We start from the raw sequence: 18,844 nt of genomic DNA on the forward strand, positions 1-18,844 counted from the left end.
AGAAGCAAAATCAATTCACATTCATCACGTTTTGTTACAATTGTAAGATTATGCTCACTGAACCAAAGTAAGACTACATTTTTGAATTAGATACAAGCATAGCATACTGGTGTATTCCTGTCAGCCGTAAAGGACCATAGTTAGCACCATATATTTGGCAGGCTTTCTGCAGAGAGAACACATTGAGGCAAACAGGCTCCAACCCAGGATGGTCCACCATACAGGACGGCTGCTCCTCCACCTCCCGCAGCCGTCTGGTGACCTACAAGGAATTACAGAAGGTAAGTGTATGTACTGTATTTTATACTGTAAATGTAACATGTAGCCTAATCAAGACAAATGAAAATTGTTGAAAAACGCTGCAAAAAGTTGAAAAACATTGAAAAAGGTTGAAAACACTGCAAAAAGTTGAAAAAACCTGAAAAAGTTTGAAAACACTGTAAAAAGTTGAGAACAGTTGAATAAGGTTGAAAATGGACAAGGTACGTTTTATCAGTTTGATTTCCTGTTAAATTGACATCATCAGATTCCAAAAAACGGGTCATTTTCTCGTTTTTTCGTTTTTTCACAAAACGAAAAAACGAGAATTCAACTCGTTTTTTCGTTTTTCCGTTCTTACTGACAAAATGGATTTTCGATTTGTTTTTTCTTTTTTGACAGGTGGGCGGGGCTTAACACTTCTCGCTCCTGATTGGCTCATGTTTGCACCGTGCTCTTCAGAGTAAAAGTCTTTACACGATTCTTTCTGACTGCAGCTGCTCCAGCCTCCTGTCAGGACTGCAAATATCTCATTGTAGCTATATTATCACTACGCACACATAATTACTCAGTGCTTAGCTGCTCTTTGGTCCTGATTGTTAGGCGCTATGCACGGAGCAACGTGACGTCATTTCCGCTGAAATCTCAGACCGCACAAAAAACTTCCGGTTACAGTGGACGCCCTCTACGGACGGTGTCCTTTCGACTTCGATCTCCAAGTGATCACAGATTATAATGTTTTTTTTTTTATTATTTCAAATCAACGTTTCTTTGTTTGTTTACTATTTTTAGTACAGTTGGTGTGTACAATATAGCCTCGAGAGAGGCGGGCTGCGTTTTAAATAACACTCCACTCAGCAGAAGAGACGCTGCCAAGGAAAGACCGAGAGGAGTGGAGATGATGATGAGGAGGAGACATTAGACGACGAGTGGAGGAGCTCTGAGGAGCTCTGCTCAGCACCTAATGTTTCAATACTCGAATAAATATCCACTTCAGTGAAGCTGTGTTTTGGTCATGGAAATTCGGCACCAAATTATGAAGTCATGGCAAACTCATTGAAAATCATAGGTGAGAAAATGTTTGAACATTTTGACTTTACCTGGTTGTTTTATTATGGTCACTTTATGATCCTGCCAATCATAGACACTTTATTATACACTCATTCTGTTGCACTAAAAATATCTGTACATATTTGTACATATTATAGCTCCTGTTATATTTTAGTAGTAGCAGTTATATTTTAGATCTGTTGTATATTAAGTTTGATCTTTTCTTCTTTTAAATTTCTTTAAATTATTCTTTATTTTCAAATTTCCTAATTTTTTTTGCACCCGGTTTTTCTTCAAGCCTCCATAACTAAATGTCTCCATGGTGAGATACTCTATTCTGTTCTATATGAAGCATAGATTTGCCCATACCTGGGAAACATTCATAAATTCCTCTGACAGCACTGTCAGGAGGTTTACAGTTTCAAACTAGTCTTAGGAATTGTGCAGGCTACATGCTTGTCAACATGAGGCCAGCTCAAAAAAGTAGGTTGATAACAGGCTGTATATAGTGACAGTTGTGTTAAAAGATGTAACACGTTAAGATTAAATCAGTACTGACTTCTTCCTACATGTAGATGACTCTGGCTCCACCTTACCTTTGGCTCTTCAGCAGCAGTCAGACTGAAGTGTGTTTCCATAAAGCACCGTTACTGTAACGTGTCGCAGTGCAGAGTTATCTGGATTGAAGTTCATGATAATCACCATGTAAAATATTCAAAACACCACATGCAACCTTTACAAATGGAGTTATTTCATCTCCATTCAGCACCACTACTTAGAAAGAAATGCCAAATGCAAAAACACTGCTGTGCTTGTGTTGAGCAAGAACCAGTGAATTCAGACACATATGGGGTGAAAACTGTTTTTATTGGAAAGGACATCAACACCAGCAGTTGTTGAGCTGCTCCTGTGGGTTCTCGGAGTCTGGACCAGCAGAGAGACCCGCTGCAGGAACGTCTGAAGGCCTGGCTCTGCTGCTGCTGAGAGGCCAAATCAGCCTCATTCAGCCTCGCTGCCCTGCTTCATCTTCAAGGAACTGCAGGTTCAGACGCCGCTCCTCCTCCTCCTGCTGCTCCTCCTGATGGACATGTTCATCACGCTGCAGCTCCCAGCTCACCTGAAGCCTGGATTTCTGTCAAGACCACCGTCAGGTCTGGTTGGTGCTCCAGCCTCCTCCTGGTTAAAAAGCAAAGGGGGAAAGAGAGCAGTTGAGCATGGCACTGCCACCCACACCCTGCCTCCACCCATCAGACCCTGTGGTGCAGCTGGTGGAGATGTTCCTGGACAGTAACATTGCTGGATGTTATTCAGGGTGTAATTGCAGAGTGTGGCCGATCAGCTGACTGCTCTTCTGTAATGGATTCAATATGATCTGTTGTCGTTTGTCCAGCAGTTTTTGTTACTTCAGTAGTTTGTGTTCACTGTAACACTGGACGAGAGACAGCTGTTCAACATAAACATCCACAGTTCACAGAGCAAACTGGAGCTTCGGAAACAGCAGCATTTATTTATTTCAGTGCTCTGCATCCATTGTGCTGTCCACTGGGCCCTGTATCCAGCTGGAGCAGCAGTGGTGAATGGATCTCTGTGCTTTTACTTGATAGAATACCAGTATGGATGCTGAATGGTTTACTGCAGTATCTACAACATGAACAGGGCTGCTGCTCACCTCAGAGCTGCTCAGGCTTCATAACACAGGAGAGTCTGGCTGGAGGTGGAGGTGGAGTGGATGCTCCATCCTGCTCCTCCCTCCTCCCCCCTGGGCCCAGAGAAGGACTCCTGGTCCAGAAGTGACTCCTGTCCGCCTGCAGAAACGTTACACATACCACACTTCATACAACACGACAATGCTACATGGAATAAGAAGTCCAGCTGGGTGTAAAGCTAACTAGCCTAGCCGCGTGCTAATGCTAACCAGCTAGCGCGCTTACCATCAAAACTGACCATCAGCGCCACCTCAGCTGGGCGGCCGTGCCGTGCTGTCCTCACAGCCTCCTCTGCCTTCACTCGCTGCTCTATGATCATAAATTCGGTCCATGGCGTCAAACCACCGCCGGTTTTTCGGCTGTTGTGATCCTTTTTTTTTTTTTTTTCGCAATCTCTCCTCAGTTTCTTGCATTTTGCGCGGTGCTGACCGGGGTCTGGAGCCAACAGAGAGCAGCCGCTCACTCGAACAGATCCTAACAGAAGGCTGGCTCGCAGGCTTGGGTTAGCCGTTTCCGAGCCGCACCGGAAGTTGCTATGCCAGCTGAGACAGAACGCGGAAATGTTGCGTGCATATGGGCCAGTAGTTACAAAAAATGACCAGCAGGGGTCACCCTGTATTGATCTCATCATCACTCCGAATTTATACCCTTAATGTCTTAAATAATCAATAGAAATGTGGATTTACTGAAAAATAAAAACATCTCATGTGGTTATTTCTAGTTATTACAGCCTTCACTGGACTGTAGCCTCATCATCTGTGATTAGTGGATTAACTCAGTGGAGTTATGCAGATTATTGTTATATTATTTTCATATTTTTACCATGTAAATATCATAAAACCAGGACAACAGCAGGCTTCAATACACATTTCAAATGGTTCCTCTGATAGAGAAGCATCTCAGTTCATTACCATATATGACATGATCACTGAAACTGGAGCCATTACAGTCAGAATGGTCTTTTTGTTATTGTACTATATTTATCAACATAAATCCACAGGCCGACTTTTACCCAGTATGACAACATTCTGAGAGCATGGGATCACACTGCTGACATGAGACGACCAGAAAGGATACTGACCATTCCCAAGCACAGATAAAGAGGACTGATGTTCATCTCAGATTTTACATTATTATTGTCCAGAACAAGGGAAGTGTGGTCAAACACTGTTATATTTGTTGTGCCTGCACTGGAAAAGAGAAACTAGCCAATTTCATTGTACACTGTATAACAACAATAAGACCATTCTGACTGTAATGGCTCCAGTTTCAGTGATCATGTCATATGTGGGAATGAATTATGATGCTTCTCTGTCAGAAGTACCGTTTGAAACGTGTATTGAAGCGAGCTGTTGTCCTGGATTTATGATATTTACGTGGCAACACATGAAAACAGTCCTACAACTTGCAGAACTCCACTGTGTTCCTCCACTGATCACAGATGATTGACGCTACAGTCCACTGAGAGCTTGACTAATAAACAACCGTATAACATTTTTTTTTTTTCACATTTCGATTGATTAAGACATTGAGCACGGAACACTGAGAGATGAGGAGATCAATACATGGCGACTCCTGCTGGTCATTTTTTGTAACTACTTTCATGAAGTCAGGAGTCGAAAACATGCAGTTCAGAGGCCAACAATTACAACCAAAGAGCAGCAAAGCACTGAGTCATCATATTTGCGTAGTAGTAATATAGCTACGATGAGATATTTGCAGTCCTGACAGGAGGCTGGAGCAGCTGCAGTCAGAAAGAATCGTGTAAAGACTTTTACTCTGAAGAGCACGGTGCAAACATGAGCCAATCAGGAGCGAGTAGTGTTAAGCCCCGCCCCTGTCAAAAGCCACCTGTCAAAAAAGAAAAAACAAGTCGAAAATCCATTTTGTCAGTCAGAACGGAAAAACGAAAAAACGAGTTGAATTCTCGTTTTTTCGTTTTGTGAAAAAACGAGAAAATGACCCGTTTTTTGGAATCTGATGATGTCAATTTAACAGGAAATCAAACTGATAAAACGTACCTTGGTCGCTTTCACTGGCTTCAGAGAGTCTCTCTAGTCTCTGGGGTCTCTCTTGGGTCGAATGAATAAGAGTTACGTTATCTCTAAAAGTGTGTTTGATGATGCTAATGACGGCTAACGCTCTAGCTAGCAGGCACTGCTAGCAGAAGCTAAGTGGCTAACATGAAGCCAGCTTAGTGGTGTTAATTAATGTTTCAAGTGTGTTAAAGTGTTCAGTGCTTTCTCTAAAGCTTAGCTTCATTGTGAGCTTTTCTCACCAGCTGCTGTTGTTAACATGAGCTGTGAACAGTAAGGCTTGAAGTAGATGTAGCATGACTCAGCAGTTTTCTTCATCAGTTTCCTGCTGACCAGAGGTTTAATTCATGTCTCTCTTCACACAGAGAACTGCCTTTCTCTGCCATTGGATTTGGTGAGTGTCAAACTTCACACACATGACTGTTTAATAGAGCTTCAGTAATTTTTATTGAAATAGAAGCATATTATCAGTGTCTGCTCTGTGTGGCTCAGTGGAGTCCAGCCTGCTTCAACACACCTGCTGCAGTAACAGGCTGTTAGTGGCTCTGCTGGGAGCTGCTGAGGACACAGTCATTAGACTCAGGTGTGTTGAAGCAGAGACTGAGCTGGAAGCTGCTGGATAGAGGCTCTGCAGGAACAGGGCCAGACAACACTGGTGTGGACCAGGAAGACAAACAGTTTCTCTCTGGGATCAAGAAAGAATTGTCTTCTATTGAACCACTGAGCACATTTCTTCCTCTTTCTGTACTGCAACAAAAAAAATAAGCCCAAATATGAGATATAAATACTAAATATGTGAATGAAGTCACTTAAACCTAATCAACATATGTCTGTGTAGGAAATATATTTTATTTGAGAATAAATGTTGAAATAAGATTTTTAAATGTAGACATTTGTCAGAAGTATCCAAAAGAGTTGAAATACTTTTTAAATACAGCTTATTTTCAGGTTAAGAAAAAAAAAAAAAAAAAAAAACGAAATAGTAAACTACAAACAATTGATTCTCTCTCTGTTCTGTTAAAGAAATGAGAATTCTTAAGTTGAAACAGTTGAAACAGGATTGAGTGACCTCTTACTTTGTTTAAAAAAATATGAAAACACAAACTGTACGTCTATTTTTCATTGAACAAAGAATGGGCCATTTTCACAGCTCCTCTACTTCCTGAAATTAACTGTGCACATTCATTTCCTGTCTTGCATTATTGGCCAAAATGATTAATCCAGGTGTGTCTTGTTGCAGCAGTCTAAACCAGACACACCTGGATTAATCAGTTTGGCCAATAATGTAAGACAGGAAATGAATGTGCACAGCTATTTTCAGGAAGTAGTGAAGCTGTGAAATACCCCATTGGAGGAATTATTTGTTTCTTCACAATATAAGTCTTTTTTAAAATCACTGCTCAGCCTTTTGGCTGAGATCCAGTGTGTGTGAAATCTATTTTTTAAGCAGTAATCTCTCTATTTTAATTATTACTGAAACTTCATCCAAGACTTTAGTGATGATTACTTCATAGAAAAGTTTGTTTAAACAGTAAAGGAAGGTTTTTACTAAATGTCTGATTCATAAAGTGGGCTCTTAATAAGTCTGGATGTTTTTACAATGTCTCCAGGAGGGTTTCTGAGTGAAAACTGTAAAAGAAATACTTTTTTTTGTGTGTGAAAAACAGAAACCATAAATCTGAAATAGATCATGTGATCCTTTGAGAACCTCCTCAATATTTCAATCATGCTGTCAACACTGAACATGTGTGATAATGAGTTGTGAGGGAAGTTGTCTGGTTTCTCTTTTATGTTGTTGGTCATGTTTGAAGTCAGTTGTTGTATTTTGAATTCCTTTTTTATGATTCTTATTTCAAGCAACTTGTCTAGTTACTGAATCTTGAAACACGTTCGGTGAAAGACAGGTGAAATAACTAAGAGTTTCTCACTCTGTTTTAAGATTCCCAGCCTAACAAAGACGAGAGCGATATGTTCTATCAATATTTCCTTATAAAAAGCAAAAGCATTTCAAGAGAAGAAAAAAAACATTACAAAATCAATCCATCCCTCCTATCCTCCACGTGTATCTCTCTCTCTCTCTCTCTCTCTCTCTCTCTCTCTCTCTCTCTCTCTCTCTCTCTCTCTCTCTCTCTCTCTCTCTCTCTGTGCACACGTGCACACACACTCACAGGAGCCACATGCAGGTACCACACAGACACACATGCAGCACACTCCCTCATACACACACAAACACACACACACTGTGCGACTGACAGGACTGTTGGAGTGTTAATCAAAACAAACCAATCACATTTTTCTCCTTGTGCTGCTGGCCTGAAAGACAGCTTAAATAAAATCCAGAGAGTGGCGACACCGGCTGAGGGGCAGCAGGCAGATGGGGAAAAAAAAACAAAACAAACTCCGACATGCAGCGAGCAGGCCAAGCACAGACTGGCACATTAGGAAACCTCCCATTATTTAATCCTTCGAACAATCACCACATCCTCTGGCTCCAGCTCTTACTACTGCTCTTCTGACCACACACAGACCTGCTGTACAGTGGCAACTGGTTCACTGGTACTGAGAACTCACTGGTTGGCGTGTTGTAGGTATCGGTTACTGTAATGAGCCAGTATTTAACGAGTATTGCAAAATAGGACAGCATTGGAGCGAGCACATCCCCAGAGAAGACTCTACTGAAACGTACATGTCCTCAGCTGAATGTTATATTATCCCTCACATCTAAAAATCACATTTTAAATCTTGGAACGTGTCAAAGAATTATCAGTGAGAGCATGAATTCTGGGATGTTTTCACAGTTTTGCCTTCAGTGACAGATTGTTCTGATCATTTTGTCTGCTGATTTTGCTGTTTCCTTAAACAGTCGCTCATTTTGTTTCTGTCCTGCAGGTACCCGGATCACCTCCTCCACCCATCTTCATTGAAGATCTCTTCTCCTCTACATTTCTGTCTTGCTGTCCATCTCCTCTGTCCCCCTCCTCTGTCCCCCTCTATCTAAAAAAAAAAAATCTGTCTTTCCTGTCATTCTCCTGCTCTGTCTGAACACTCTATCTGTCCTGTCAGTCTCCTCCTATGTCTGGACCTCTGTCTCGCTGTCCATCTCCTCTGTCCCTCTCCTCTGTCCCACTCTGCCGGATTTTTTGTTTTATTTTTGTCACTTTTGACTTGGCATATTAATTTTTTCTGTCAAGCTGTGCTGGCGGCAACTCAATTTATTGGGGAAACATACCGCCGTCATCTCAATTTATTGGGGCCCTTCTGAACTTGGGACTCGACCCGAATTTTGAGTGTCCCCCCAACAAAAAACCCTTCGATTTCAAAACAAACAAACAAACAAAAAAACTCATATCAAACTACTTGTGTTGACATAATACATTCTGTGTTGATCTACACTTGTCTGCCTTCTTTATATTTTCCAGTTTTGTTGTCACAATGCCTCGCACCAACAAGAGATCTCAAGCTCAGAAATGTCGCTTCCAGCAGCAGACTGAATCCCACGATCCAACTCCTGAGTCAGCAGAAGGTTCTTCTAATCTCTGTGAGAACATGGCGGCTGTCTTACTGGTTCCTGATGAAGTCAAAGGTGTCAGCAGTGATGTTGTCATGAGCAGACATGATGAAGGTAATGTGATAATAACAGAACTGCCCTCTGAGATTCGACTGTGTGCTTCCCGCAGCCAGAGCTCTGCCAGGTATGGTGACAATGGAAACAAACAGTGTACATGTAACTCTCTAACTTTTCTGGCTTTCCTCCATGAGAACGAGACGATCTCAAAAGCAGACCTGGACCTGGTTCTGGATAAAGGGAACTTTTTATATCAACAGGTTATTAATACCCCGAACATCCACACCGATGGTTCTGGACATTTGGCCTCTGATCAACTCCCTAACCTCGTTCCTTCTCGCAGCTCTACTCTTACAGCTGATCTGTCCATACTTTCTTACAATGGCAGCTTTGGAAACCCACCAGCTGGATATATTGAGACCTACCTTTCCCTGTCTTCCAGGCTGAACTGTTTGACTAATGATGTGCAGTATGCTCTGTTGATCATGACGAGGTTGTGTATTGCAGTGTTCAGGACTCCCAGTGGCAGATATGGCTTCTTTGATCCTCACTCCAGAAAAGATGATGGTTCATACAAAGAGCCTGGAACAGCTGTGATGGTGACGTTCAAACATCTCCAAGACATGGTGAATCGACTCTTGCGCTGCTACAGAGAGCATGGCGCCTCATCCACGACCCATTATGAGTTCAAACCTGTGACGTTTGTCAGCATCAGACCTGTAAGTCCACAACCTGCTGCTTCACACTCTGTACAGACACCTGTTGTTGTTGATGAATCAAACTCACACAGTCTGAACACAACGAACAATGAGGTTTGTTTAGAAAGCAGCTCAAGCCAAGTGTCAGTGTCCCTGAATCAACAAGTTGATGTCCCTTCAGTGCAACCAGAAACTGAAAGACCAGCTGTGGTGAAAGAAACCTCTGATAAACTGTCAAAACTCAGCAAACATAAAAGAAGAAAGATTCAGAGAAGGTTGGCTTCAGGAAAGAATTCCCTCAGAAAAGATGATCGGAATCGTAAACATAGAGAGAAGTATGCTTCAAACCCAACATACAGAGAAAGTAAAAAGTGTTCTTCCAGAAGAATTTATGCAACTGAAACAGTGAAAGAGAGAAAGAGAAATCAAACTAAGAAGTCCTACAGAAACAGTGCTGCTGTCAGACAAACACACAGAGATTTAATGAGAAATTTGTACAGAAACAGTGATGTAATGCGACAGAAGAAAAGGCAGTACTTAAGAGAACTCTATAGAAATGATCCTTTAATCCAGCAGAAGAAAAAACAATGCATTCGAGAACTCTATAGAAACGATTCTTTATTCCAACACAAGAAAAAACAATATATGAGAGACCTCTATAGAAATGACCCTTTAATCCAGCAGAAGAAAAAACAATACATCAGAGACCAGTACAGAAGTGATCCTGTATTCAAGCAGAAACAAAAACAATACATAACGTCACATTACAGAATCTCTGAAATCTTCAGACAACGGCAGAAATCTTATATGACACAACGTTATTTGCAGGACCAAGCTTTCAGAAGTAAACACAGGCTGCTGATGAGAAAGATCATGCAAGAGAGGCATCAAAACAATTTAGCATTTAGAACGATGCATAATATGAGGTGTGCCTTGAAGATAAGACGTAAATACCGTCAGATTCACCGAGAACCACAGCAACAAGACAACAGTTTGTTTGGACAGGCCATATCCATTTTCAGGTCTCAGATCAAGGCTGGACCAACATTCGTATGTACTGTGTGTCATAAAGCTTCATTTCCTAATCAAGTTAAAGTTTGTACCAGAGCAAAGTATTTGAAAAATCCCAACTTGGTGGCAGCTTGTCTCACTGGAAAGTTTGTTCATCACTGTAATGAGAGCTGCAGAAGTGAAGAACCGTGCAAAGTTCCTGATGAAAGGAAGAAAGAGTGGATCTGTCATACCTGCCATGATCACCTGAGACGTGGAGCCATGCCCTCCCTGGCTATACACAATAACCTGGAGCTTGTTGACATCCCATCAGAACTGTCAGACTTGAACAGATTAGAGAGACATCTGATCAGCAAGTGCATTCCTTTTGCTAAAATCATTCCTCTTCCTAAAGGCAGACAGAGTGCAATCCATGGAAATGTGGTGTGTGTCCCATCTGAGATCCAGGAAACAGTTGAAGCTTTGCCCAGACTGAGAAGTGAATCCCAGATAATGAGAGTGAAACTGAAGAGGCGCCTGTGTTACCGAGGACATCAGCTCTTCCAGACTGTCACCTGGCCTAAACTGATGCAGGCCCTGCATAAACTCAAACACATTCACCCACAGTATTCTGAAATCACTATCAGAGATGAAGCTGAGCTGTGTGACCCCACCCTGCCTGATGATGATGATGGTATGGAGGAAGAGTTTGATGAAGCAGACTTGATGGAGATTGACAGGTTTGAGAAAGATGCTCTGTGTGAAAATGAGGCTGAGGATGGTTTAGATGTTCTGTCATGTGATGGTGAAGAACCAGAGAACAGACCTGAAGAACAGCAGGAAGGCGACATGCCCAATGGTGGCTTTGCTCTGGAATCTTGTCTTCAACCTCCTAATGTAGCAGAGGAAATCATGTCTTTCAGTGAAGGAATCTACTGTGTTGCTCCTGCCGAGAGAAACAGTCCAGTCGGCTTTTTTAAGACCCCTAAACTTGAGGCCATGGCTTTCCCTGTACAGTTTCCTACAGGTCAAAACACCCTGGATGAGAGCAGATGTGTCAAACTATCACCCAGCAGTTACTTCAAATCCAGACTTTTCTCCATTGATGACAGATTTGCCAGAGACTCTAATTATTTGTTCTTTGCACAGTTTGGGCCAATCCCAATTCTACCCCTTACCCCTACCCCTTACCCCTACCCCTATGATATGCGCGTTCACGAGGCTTAAGGGCTATCCCAATTCTCCTTTTTGAATAGGGGTAGGGGTAAGGGGAAGGGCTATTTCACCCCTTTCAGCGAAGTCTGCATCGATACTCCCTATTCTCTATAGGGGTAGGCGGAGTTTCACATTGGCCAGAAAAAAACAACATGGCGCCCATCACGGTGTCGCACAAATGTAAGATTGCTTTCTGTATACTATTTAAAAAGCTATAAAAAGTGTATTTGCTTCACTGAATTTATAGATAAACTAGCGTGACAGTGTCCCAGTCATGGATTAACGTTTTAGCGCTGCGCAGCACCGTTTCCAATCGTGAATTTGTAACTTATGAAGAGCACTAATCACTGAATTAACGTCATCCTTTATCATGTTTTTAACGTAATATGTTAGACACAGGGACCCCCGATGAAACCCGACTGCTGATTCAGTTTAGAGCCGGGTTCCTCAATTAGCGGACCGCGGTCCATGACCGGACCGCGGCACACCTCGCTGCTGCCCCAGGGCAAATGTATGGAAAAAAAAAAAAGAAAAAAAAATCTTTCTTTAAACGCTCCATGTTCCGTGTGAGCACCATTCTGCACCGCGCCGCTCTGCGCGTGTCCAGCGCACTCCGTCGCACCGCACTGCTCGGCAGTCCTCGGTATCGCCACCCCCCCCTCCCCCCCCCCCCCCTCCTCTCCCACAAGGCGCTGAAGTCCAGACCCATGCTTGTATATAAAAAGCAAATGTGGACCTTCAAGATTTGTATTTGAGGACCCCTGGTTTAGAGGTTAAAAAGGAAGAAAAGTTTTTGAAATCAAAATCCAGCGCCAAAACACATTGGGAGTAAATTATATTATTCGTCTAAGCTATAATATGTCAGTAATAAAACGTGTTTATATAAATATATCTGTATTACTTTAGGAAATTCATAAAAGAAAATGGCTTGGAAGGGGAAGTTACAGCCCAGCAAGCTTCAAAAAAGTGGGAGAACCTCAAAAAGAAATATAAGGTAAATAATAATACCATTTAAAAAAAAATAAAAGTAATTTCTAATGTAATTTCTATCATTTCTAATATCCATAATTTTTTGTTGTTATAGGAGTGCGGCGGGGCTTAAAGGGCCAAGGGGTATCCCAATTCATAGTGCTGCAAAGATAGCCCTAGCCCTCAGCCCTATTCTAAAAGGGGTAGGAGAGTGATAGGGGTAGGTCTAAGGGCTAAGGGGTAGGGGTAAGGGGTAGAATTGGGATTGGCCCTTTGTGATTGAGGTGCACCTGGCTACCAACAGCATGACCATCCAGTTGAGAAAAGGCAAACCCATGACCAGAGATGGACAAAAAATAACCTCAGGGATGCTGCAAGACAGACGTGAAGTAGAGAAACTAGTGAGAAACCACGAGGCTTTTCGCTTCATGAGAGCATTACGTGGTACTCCAGCCTACTGGCACCAGAAAACCAGTGAACTGTTTGCCATGATAAGACAGCTGGGCACTCCCACCTTCTTTTGCACGTTTTCAGCTGCTGAGATGCGATGGCCTGAAGTGATTGAAGCAATCAAGAGACAACAAGGTGAGGATGTGAATTTTGAAGAGCTGGACTGGTCAGAAAAATGTGACATCCTGAGAAGTAATCCTGTGACAGCAATGCGCATGTTTGATAAGCGAGTGGAGGCCTTATTCAGAGATTTGCTGCTTTCGCCTGCTCAGCCACTGGGTAAAGTTGTGGACTTCTTTTATCGAGTGGAGTTTCAGCACAGAGGAAGTCCTCACATTCACTGTCTGCTCTGGGTTGAAGGTGCCCCTGTGTTTGAAAAGGATGATGATCAGACTGTGTGTGATTTTGTGTCCAGATACATCACAGCTCAGCTCCCTGACCCTCACACTCAACCCGACCTGTACAAGAAAGTCAGTGAAGTCCAGAAACACAGTCGTACACACACCAAGACGTGTTTCAAAAGTGTTGGCTCTGGGTGCCGTTTCGGGTTTCCCAAACCTCCCTGCAGAAACGTAATGATCACGAGACCTGATGGTGGTAAACATACTGCAACTGCAAAGACTAAGCTGAGACCTCTGAACAGACTCCTGAATGAACCTGAAGCAGCTTCCATGAGTTTAGATCAGCTTCTGGCTCAGTGTGATTTAACCGTGGCTGAATATGAGTTTTACCTGAATGAACTGAACAAATCCAGCGCAGTCCTGTTGAAGCGAGATCCAAAGGATTGCTGGATCAATGCCTACAATCCACACCTGCTCACAGCCTGGGATGCTAACATTGACGTGTCCTACATCCTGAATGCTTATGGCTGTATTCATTATCTGACCAAGTACATCACCAAGAAGGAAGCTGGACTCTCAGAGTACCTGAAAACAGTGATCAATAACTCCAACAGCAGCAACGTGAATGACAGTGAGGAGATGAAGGCAGTCATGCAGGCCTACTCCAAGAAACGAGAAATCAGTGCACAAGAATGTGTTGCCAGAGCATGTGGACTGAAGATGAAGAAGTGTTCCCGAGCTGTAGTTTTCATACCAACAGATGAGAACCCTCTGAGAATGAGTCGCCCTCTGTCTTTCCTTGAGAACACCACTGATGAATGTACAAACATCTGGATGACATCTTTGGCAGATAAGTATAAGAACAGACCAGAAACAGCAGAGTTTGAGGAAATGTGCATGGCTGATTTTGCTGCCACCTGCAGGTTTGTCCGTGAGAACAAAGGAACAGATGTGTTTCCACTGCTGAATGACATGGGCTTTGTACAGAGGAGAAAGAATGATAAGCCAGCTGTGATCAGATATTACCGCTGCTCAGAGGAAAGAGATTCTGAGAACTTCCATGGCAGATTACTGAAGCTGTACCTTCCACACAGATCAGATGAGGAACTGAAGAGACCAGGCTTTCCAACCTACCAGAGCTTTTACAGAGCCGGCTGGGTTCAGCTGCCAGGCTGGAACCACGGCCGGTCGGTGGAAGTGATCGTCAAACAGAACAGAGAAAAATATGAGAAAAACAGTGAAGAGATTGAGAAAGCTGTTGAAGAGTTTCAAGAGAATCAAGGTGTGATGGATGAGTGGTGTAACCTTGCTCCTCAGTCTGAAGTTGTGAGACTGGACTACAATGATAATGCAGAACAACCAGATCCTGATGATCCTGAGCAGGAAAATGTCCCTGAGTACAGCCGTCAAGCTGATGCAGTCAGTGAAGCCAGAGTGACCAGAGAGCCTCCTGTGATCGATCCAGCTGTGTTAAGACACATGTATCAGAGTCTCAACCTAAAGCAGGCTAGTTTCTTTTACACTGTGAGAGAATGGTGCATTCGCAGAGTCTGTGGCCTTCGTCCAGAGCAGTTCTTCTATTACATTAATGGAGGTGCTGGATGTGGGAAATCACATCTAATCAAATGTATTCACTCAGAAGCATCGAAGATCCTGAGAAATGTTCCACGCCATTGTGACGAGGTTGACATCACGGCTTTCACTGGAACAGCAGCGTTTAACATTTCAGGTTCAACTCTCCATTCACTGCTGAAGCTGCCCAGAAGTCTCAAACCTCCAATCCAAGGTCTTGGTAACAAGCTGGATGAAGTCAGAGCAGAGCTCCTCAACGCTGAAATCCTGATCATTGACGAGGTGTCCATGGTTTCCAGGCCGTTGTTTGTCTACGTTGATGCTCGACTAAAGCAGATCAAAGGCAGTCAGAGACCTTTTGGAGGAGTTTCTGTCATTGCTGTTGGAGATTTTTATCAACTTCCTCCAGTGAGGCATTCCACTCCTCTGTGTGTGTTTGACCCCTCTGAAATCGACTTGTGGCACGAGCATTTCCAGATGATCACTCTGACTGAGATCATGCGGCAGAAAGATGATGTTGCTTTTGCAGAGATGCTGAACAGGATCCGAGTCAAAGACAAGTCTGCTGAGTTGTCTGAAGCTGACAGAGCTTTGATTTATCAGACTGTAACAGAACCAGCTCATTGTCCAACTGATGTCCTGCACATCTATGCTACTAACAAACAGGTGGATGCACACAACTCTGCAAGGCTGGCTGAACTGTTTGACAATATAATCACCATTGATGCAGATGACTTCGAGAAAGATCCTCAGTCTGGCAGAATGACACGGAAACAAACACCAGTGAAAGGAGGCAGAAATGAGCTACCAGACTCTCTACAGGTTGCTGAGGGCGTTCGAGTCATGCTGACCAGAAACATTGATGTGCAAAGTGGTCTTGTCAATGGAAGTTTTGGCACTCTGGTGCGCTGCATCTCAGAAAATGATCATGTCACTAAGCTGGGTCTCCGAATGGACAGCCATGTGTCTTCAGAGCAAAATGATGATGTGGTTTATATTCAGAGAGAGGAAGACAACCTGAAGCAGAAAGGTGTGGTGCGCAGACAGTTCCCCATCAAACTAGCTTTTGCATGTACCATCCACAAGGTCCAGGGAATGAGTATGCAGTCTGCTGTGGTGTCACTGAAGAACATCTTTGAACCTGGGATGGCTTATGTTGCTGTGAGCAGAGTCACCTCCCTCAGTGGACTCTACATTGTAGACATGGATGAGAGTAAGTTCTACGCCAGTCAACAGATCACTGCAGCACTGGAGAGCATGAGACAAGCCAGTCCAGCTGAGATGATGCCCCTTCTACAGATGAGAGAAATCCTGAGCAGACCTGATACCCTGACCATCATTCACCATAACACTGAGGGATTACCGGCTCACATCAATGACATCAAGAGCCACCATGAAATGTGTTTGTCTGACATCTTGTGTCTCACTGAAACCCATTTGCAGGGCTCCTTTGTTGCAGACAGTCTTCAGTTACCAGGCTACAACCTGTTCAGACGTAACAGACACCTGTCCTACAGCAACTTCCCTCAGATTGCCAGCAGAGGTGGTGGAGGAGTAGCCATCTATGTGAGAAGCCACATCCAAGCTCGAGAGAAGCAGTATCTGCTGAATGTCACTGATCTTGAGTTTGTGGCCTTGAAGGTTGATGCTCCAGTGAGTGCTATCATCGCAGCAGTGTACAGACCTCCTAACTATGAGATGACTTCTTTCCTGGCTAATCTCAGCAGCCTTCTGGACTCTCTGGAGATTCTCGACTGTCAGCCCATCATTGTCTGTGGAGACTTTAATGAAAACCTTTCATCTACAGCCAAGAAGCCCATTCTGGAGCTGTTTCAGACCAGAGGTTATGCTCAACTCATCACTGCTTCCACCACAGAGAAGAACACACTGCTGGACCTGATTTTCATTTCACAGCCCGACCACTGTGTCCAGTCTGGTGTCCTGAGAACATATCACAGCTATCATGATCCTGTTTACTGTGTCCTGACTTTCAGCTACGTGTGAAGCAGAGAACGACTTCGGATGTCTTGATTTCATTCAGTGGCCTGATCAGTGTTCTAATCATTTGTCGTTTTCCATTAAGACTGTAGGTGGCTGATGAGGTAAGGCCTTTGTTAATTAACAGAACTGAATCATGCCTACTTTTTTTATTTTATTGTTTCAATTATGTGTTTGATAGCATATGAATGAGGTAAGGTATGTGAAAAACTGATTTTGAAGAAATCATGCTTTTTTTGAAGTGATTTTTGAAGTGATTGTTGAATTAAATTCCTTAACTGTGAATAACCTTTTTCTGATGTTTCAGTTCTGTGTTTGACCATTCATGAATTAGGGAAGGTGTGTGAAAATCTTCAAAGGTAACTATGTTTTTCTTGAAGTGATTATTGCATTGAGATCCCCACTTTCTAATTGACAATATTTAAATCTAAAATTCAATGACTAAAAGACTGTAGGCCTGTGCATTCATCATGTGGGTGGGTCTGGGTCAGGGTTGGTGAATGCACAGGCCACAACACTCTTCTGGGTCAGAGCTTCATTCAGTCACATGCTCTGTGGTGTAACTAACACCTGCCCAGTAGTTTGAGTCCTTCTTCAGTCCCCTTTGAGGACTGGAGCTGGACGACCTCCAGATTGTCCACTGTGTGGTCCTCTGAGTCACCTGTCTGAGCCGTCTCCAAGAGTGCCTGTCAGATTCACCTGTCAGGTCCTGCAGAGCATCAGTGTCTTTAGTCCCAGCATGTCCATCAGCCATCAAGCAGTCATCAGTACTGGACATGAGAGAGACGTGGACGTCCCTGGTACCACCAGACATTCTCCAGCGAGTGAGACAGGACGGTGCCTGCCGGCCTTCATTCTCCCCTGAGAGCAGAGGACGTCCTGCTGCTCTGAGGACACTGCTGGATGTCCAGACCAGACGTCCTCCAGTCAGTCCCCATGTGTCCTCTCAGCGGAGCTGCAGGTACTTCACCAATCCTGAAACATGCAGTGAGATTGTTCCCACATGTCTCATGAATCCTCACTTGTCTGTCCTCTGTCCGTCCTGCCTTGTTGTCTGCAGACACTCTGACTGAACCAAGAGGAACAAACTTCAGCTCCAGTCCTGATGTGGGCCTGCACTGCAGCGTCTCGAGGTATTTCATGGATTGTTGAAGGTGAAACCTCTGAATGTGTCTTGTTCTCCGACTAACATCCACCTTCTGTCAGCAGGATGGAGTGTTTCCCTCTGCCCTCCACCTTCACCTCAGAGGAGCCTCCATGCTGATGGCCTCACTGTGGAGCTGCTGCTGCTGCTGCAAGTCTCTCCTCATCAAAGTGACCGGACTCTGCAGCGCTGATGAAGAGGAGGACTGATTCCTGTTTCCTCCATCATGACCAACCCAACCACAACAGGGTCCCGTTGGGTCTCCTGTTCTCTCTGCCTCTCCCACAACATGGACAAGAGCTGTGAGAGCAGCAGCCGTCCAGCCAAGGACAGAGCAAGCTTCATCTGGAGGAAACAGCTGGTCTGAGCTGCTGGACATTTAGAACTCAGTCTGACTCTTGAAGGACTCAGAAGAGGACAGCTGTCCTGACTGATCTGGGAGGTACGACGAGCCTCGACTGCATGTTCTTCTTTGTCCCTGAAGCCCAACCGGAATAGCAGAAAGCCACCACCTCTGAGCCTGGTTCTGCAAAGGTTTCTTCCTGTTAACAGGGAGTTTTTCCTTTCCACAGTCGCTGATGCTTGCTCATGTGGATCTGTTGGGTTTCAGTTACATATGTTGTCTTTTACAACAAGATAAATGACACAGTTTTGTTGGCCTATTCACTGAAACGTGAAATTGTGAGATGTTAACACTAAATATATGCTATTTTCTTTTGTCAATGTTCAAGTTTAGAACTGCTAAATAGTTAATAAAATGTTTGTATTTTACATGAAAACTGCTGCCTTATTTTAGTTTCCAAAAATATTCTGCCTTAACTTTGTTTGAACATCGCATTACATCAAATTAGT

General features: G+C 43.6%; 2 protein-coding genes across 3 annotated transcripts; both read left to right on the top strand.

Annotated features, from left to right (window-relative positions):
• Positions 1-715: 715 nt before the first annotated feature.
• Positions 716-16,856, top strand: LOC115399957 (uncharacterized). 2 transcript variants are annotated; one of them, XM_030107623.1, is made up of 3 exons: positions 716-721; positions 14,828-14,830; positions 15,943-16,856. In XM_030107623.1, the coding sequence occupies exon 3, from the start codon at positions 15,946-15,948 to the stop codon at positions 16,852-16,854; it is 909 nt and encodes a 302-aa protein (XP_029963483.1). In that variant the 5' UTR covers positions 716-721; positions 14,828-14,830; positions 15,943-15,945; the 3' UTR covers positions 16,855-16,856. The 2 variants fall into 2 exon arrangements, with proteins under 2 accessions (XP_029963483.1, XP_029963482.1); XM_030107622.1 differs by lacking the exon at positions 14,828-14,830 and having other exon boundaries at positions 15,604-16,856.
• LOC115400064 (uncharacterized) lies at positions 12,951-15,181 on the top strand. The gene is made up of 3 exons (XM_030107714.1): positions 12,951-13,072; positions 13,353-14,872; positions 15,150-15,181. Exons 2-3 carry the CDS (start codon positions 13,513-13,515, stop codon positions 15,179-15,181), a joined length of 1,392 nt encoding a protein of 463 aa, XP_029963574.1. The 5' UTR covers positions 12,951-13,072; positions 13,353-13,512.
• Positions 16,857-18,844: the final 1,988 nt, after the last annotated feature.

Source organism: Salarias fasciatus, chromosome 14, assembly GCF_902148845.1.
Source record: "Salarias fasciatus chromosome 14, fSalaFa1.1, whole genome shotgun sequence".
Lineage (NCBI taxonomy): Eukaryota > Metazoa > Chordata > Actinopteri > Blenniiformes > Blenniidae > Salarias > Salarias fasciatus.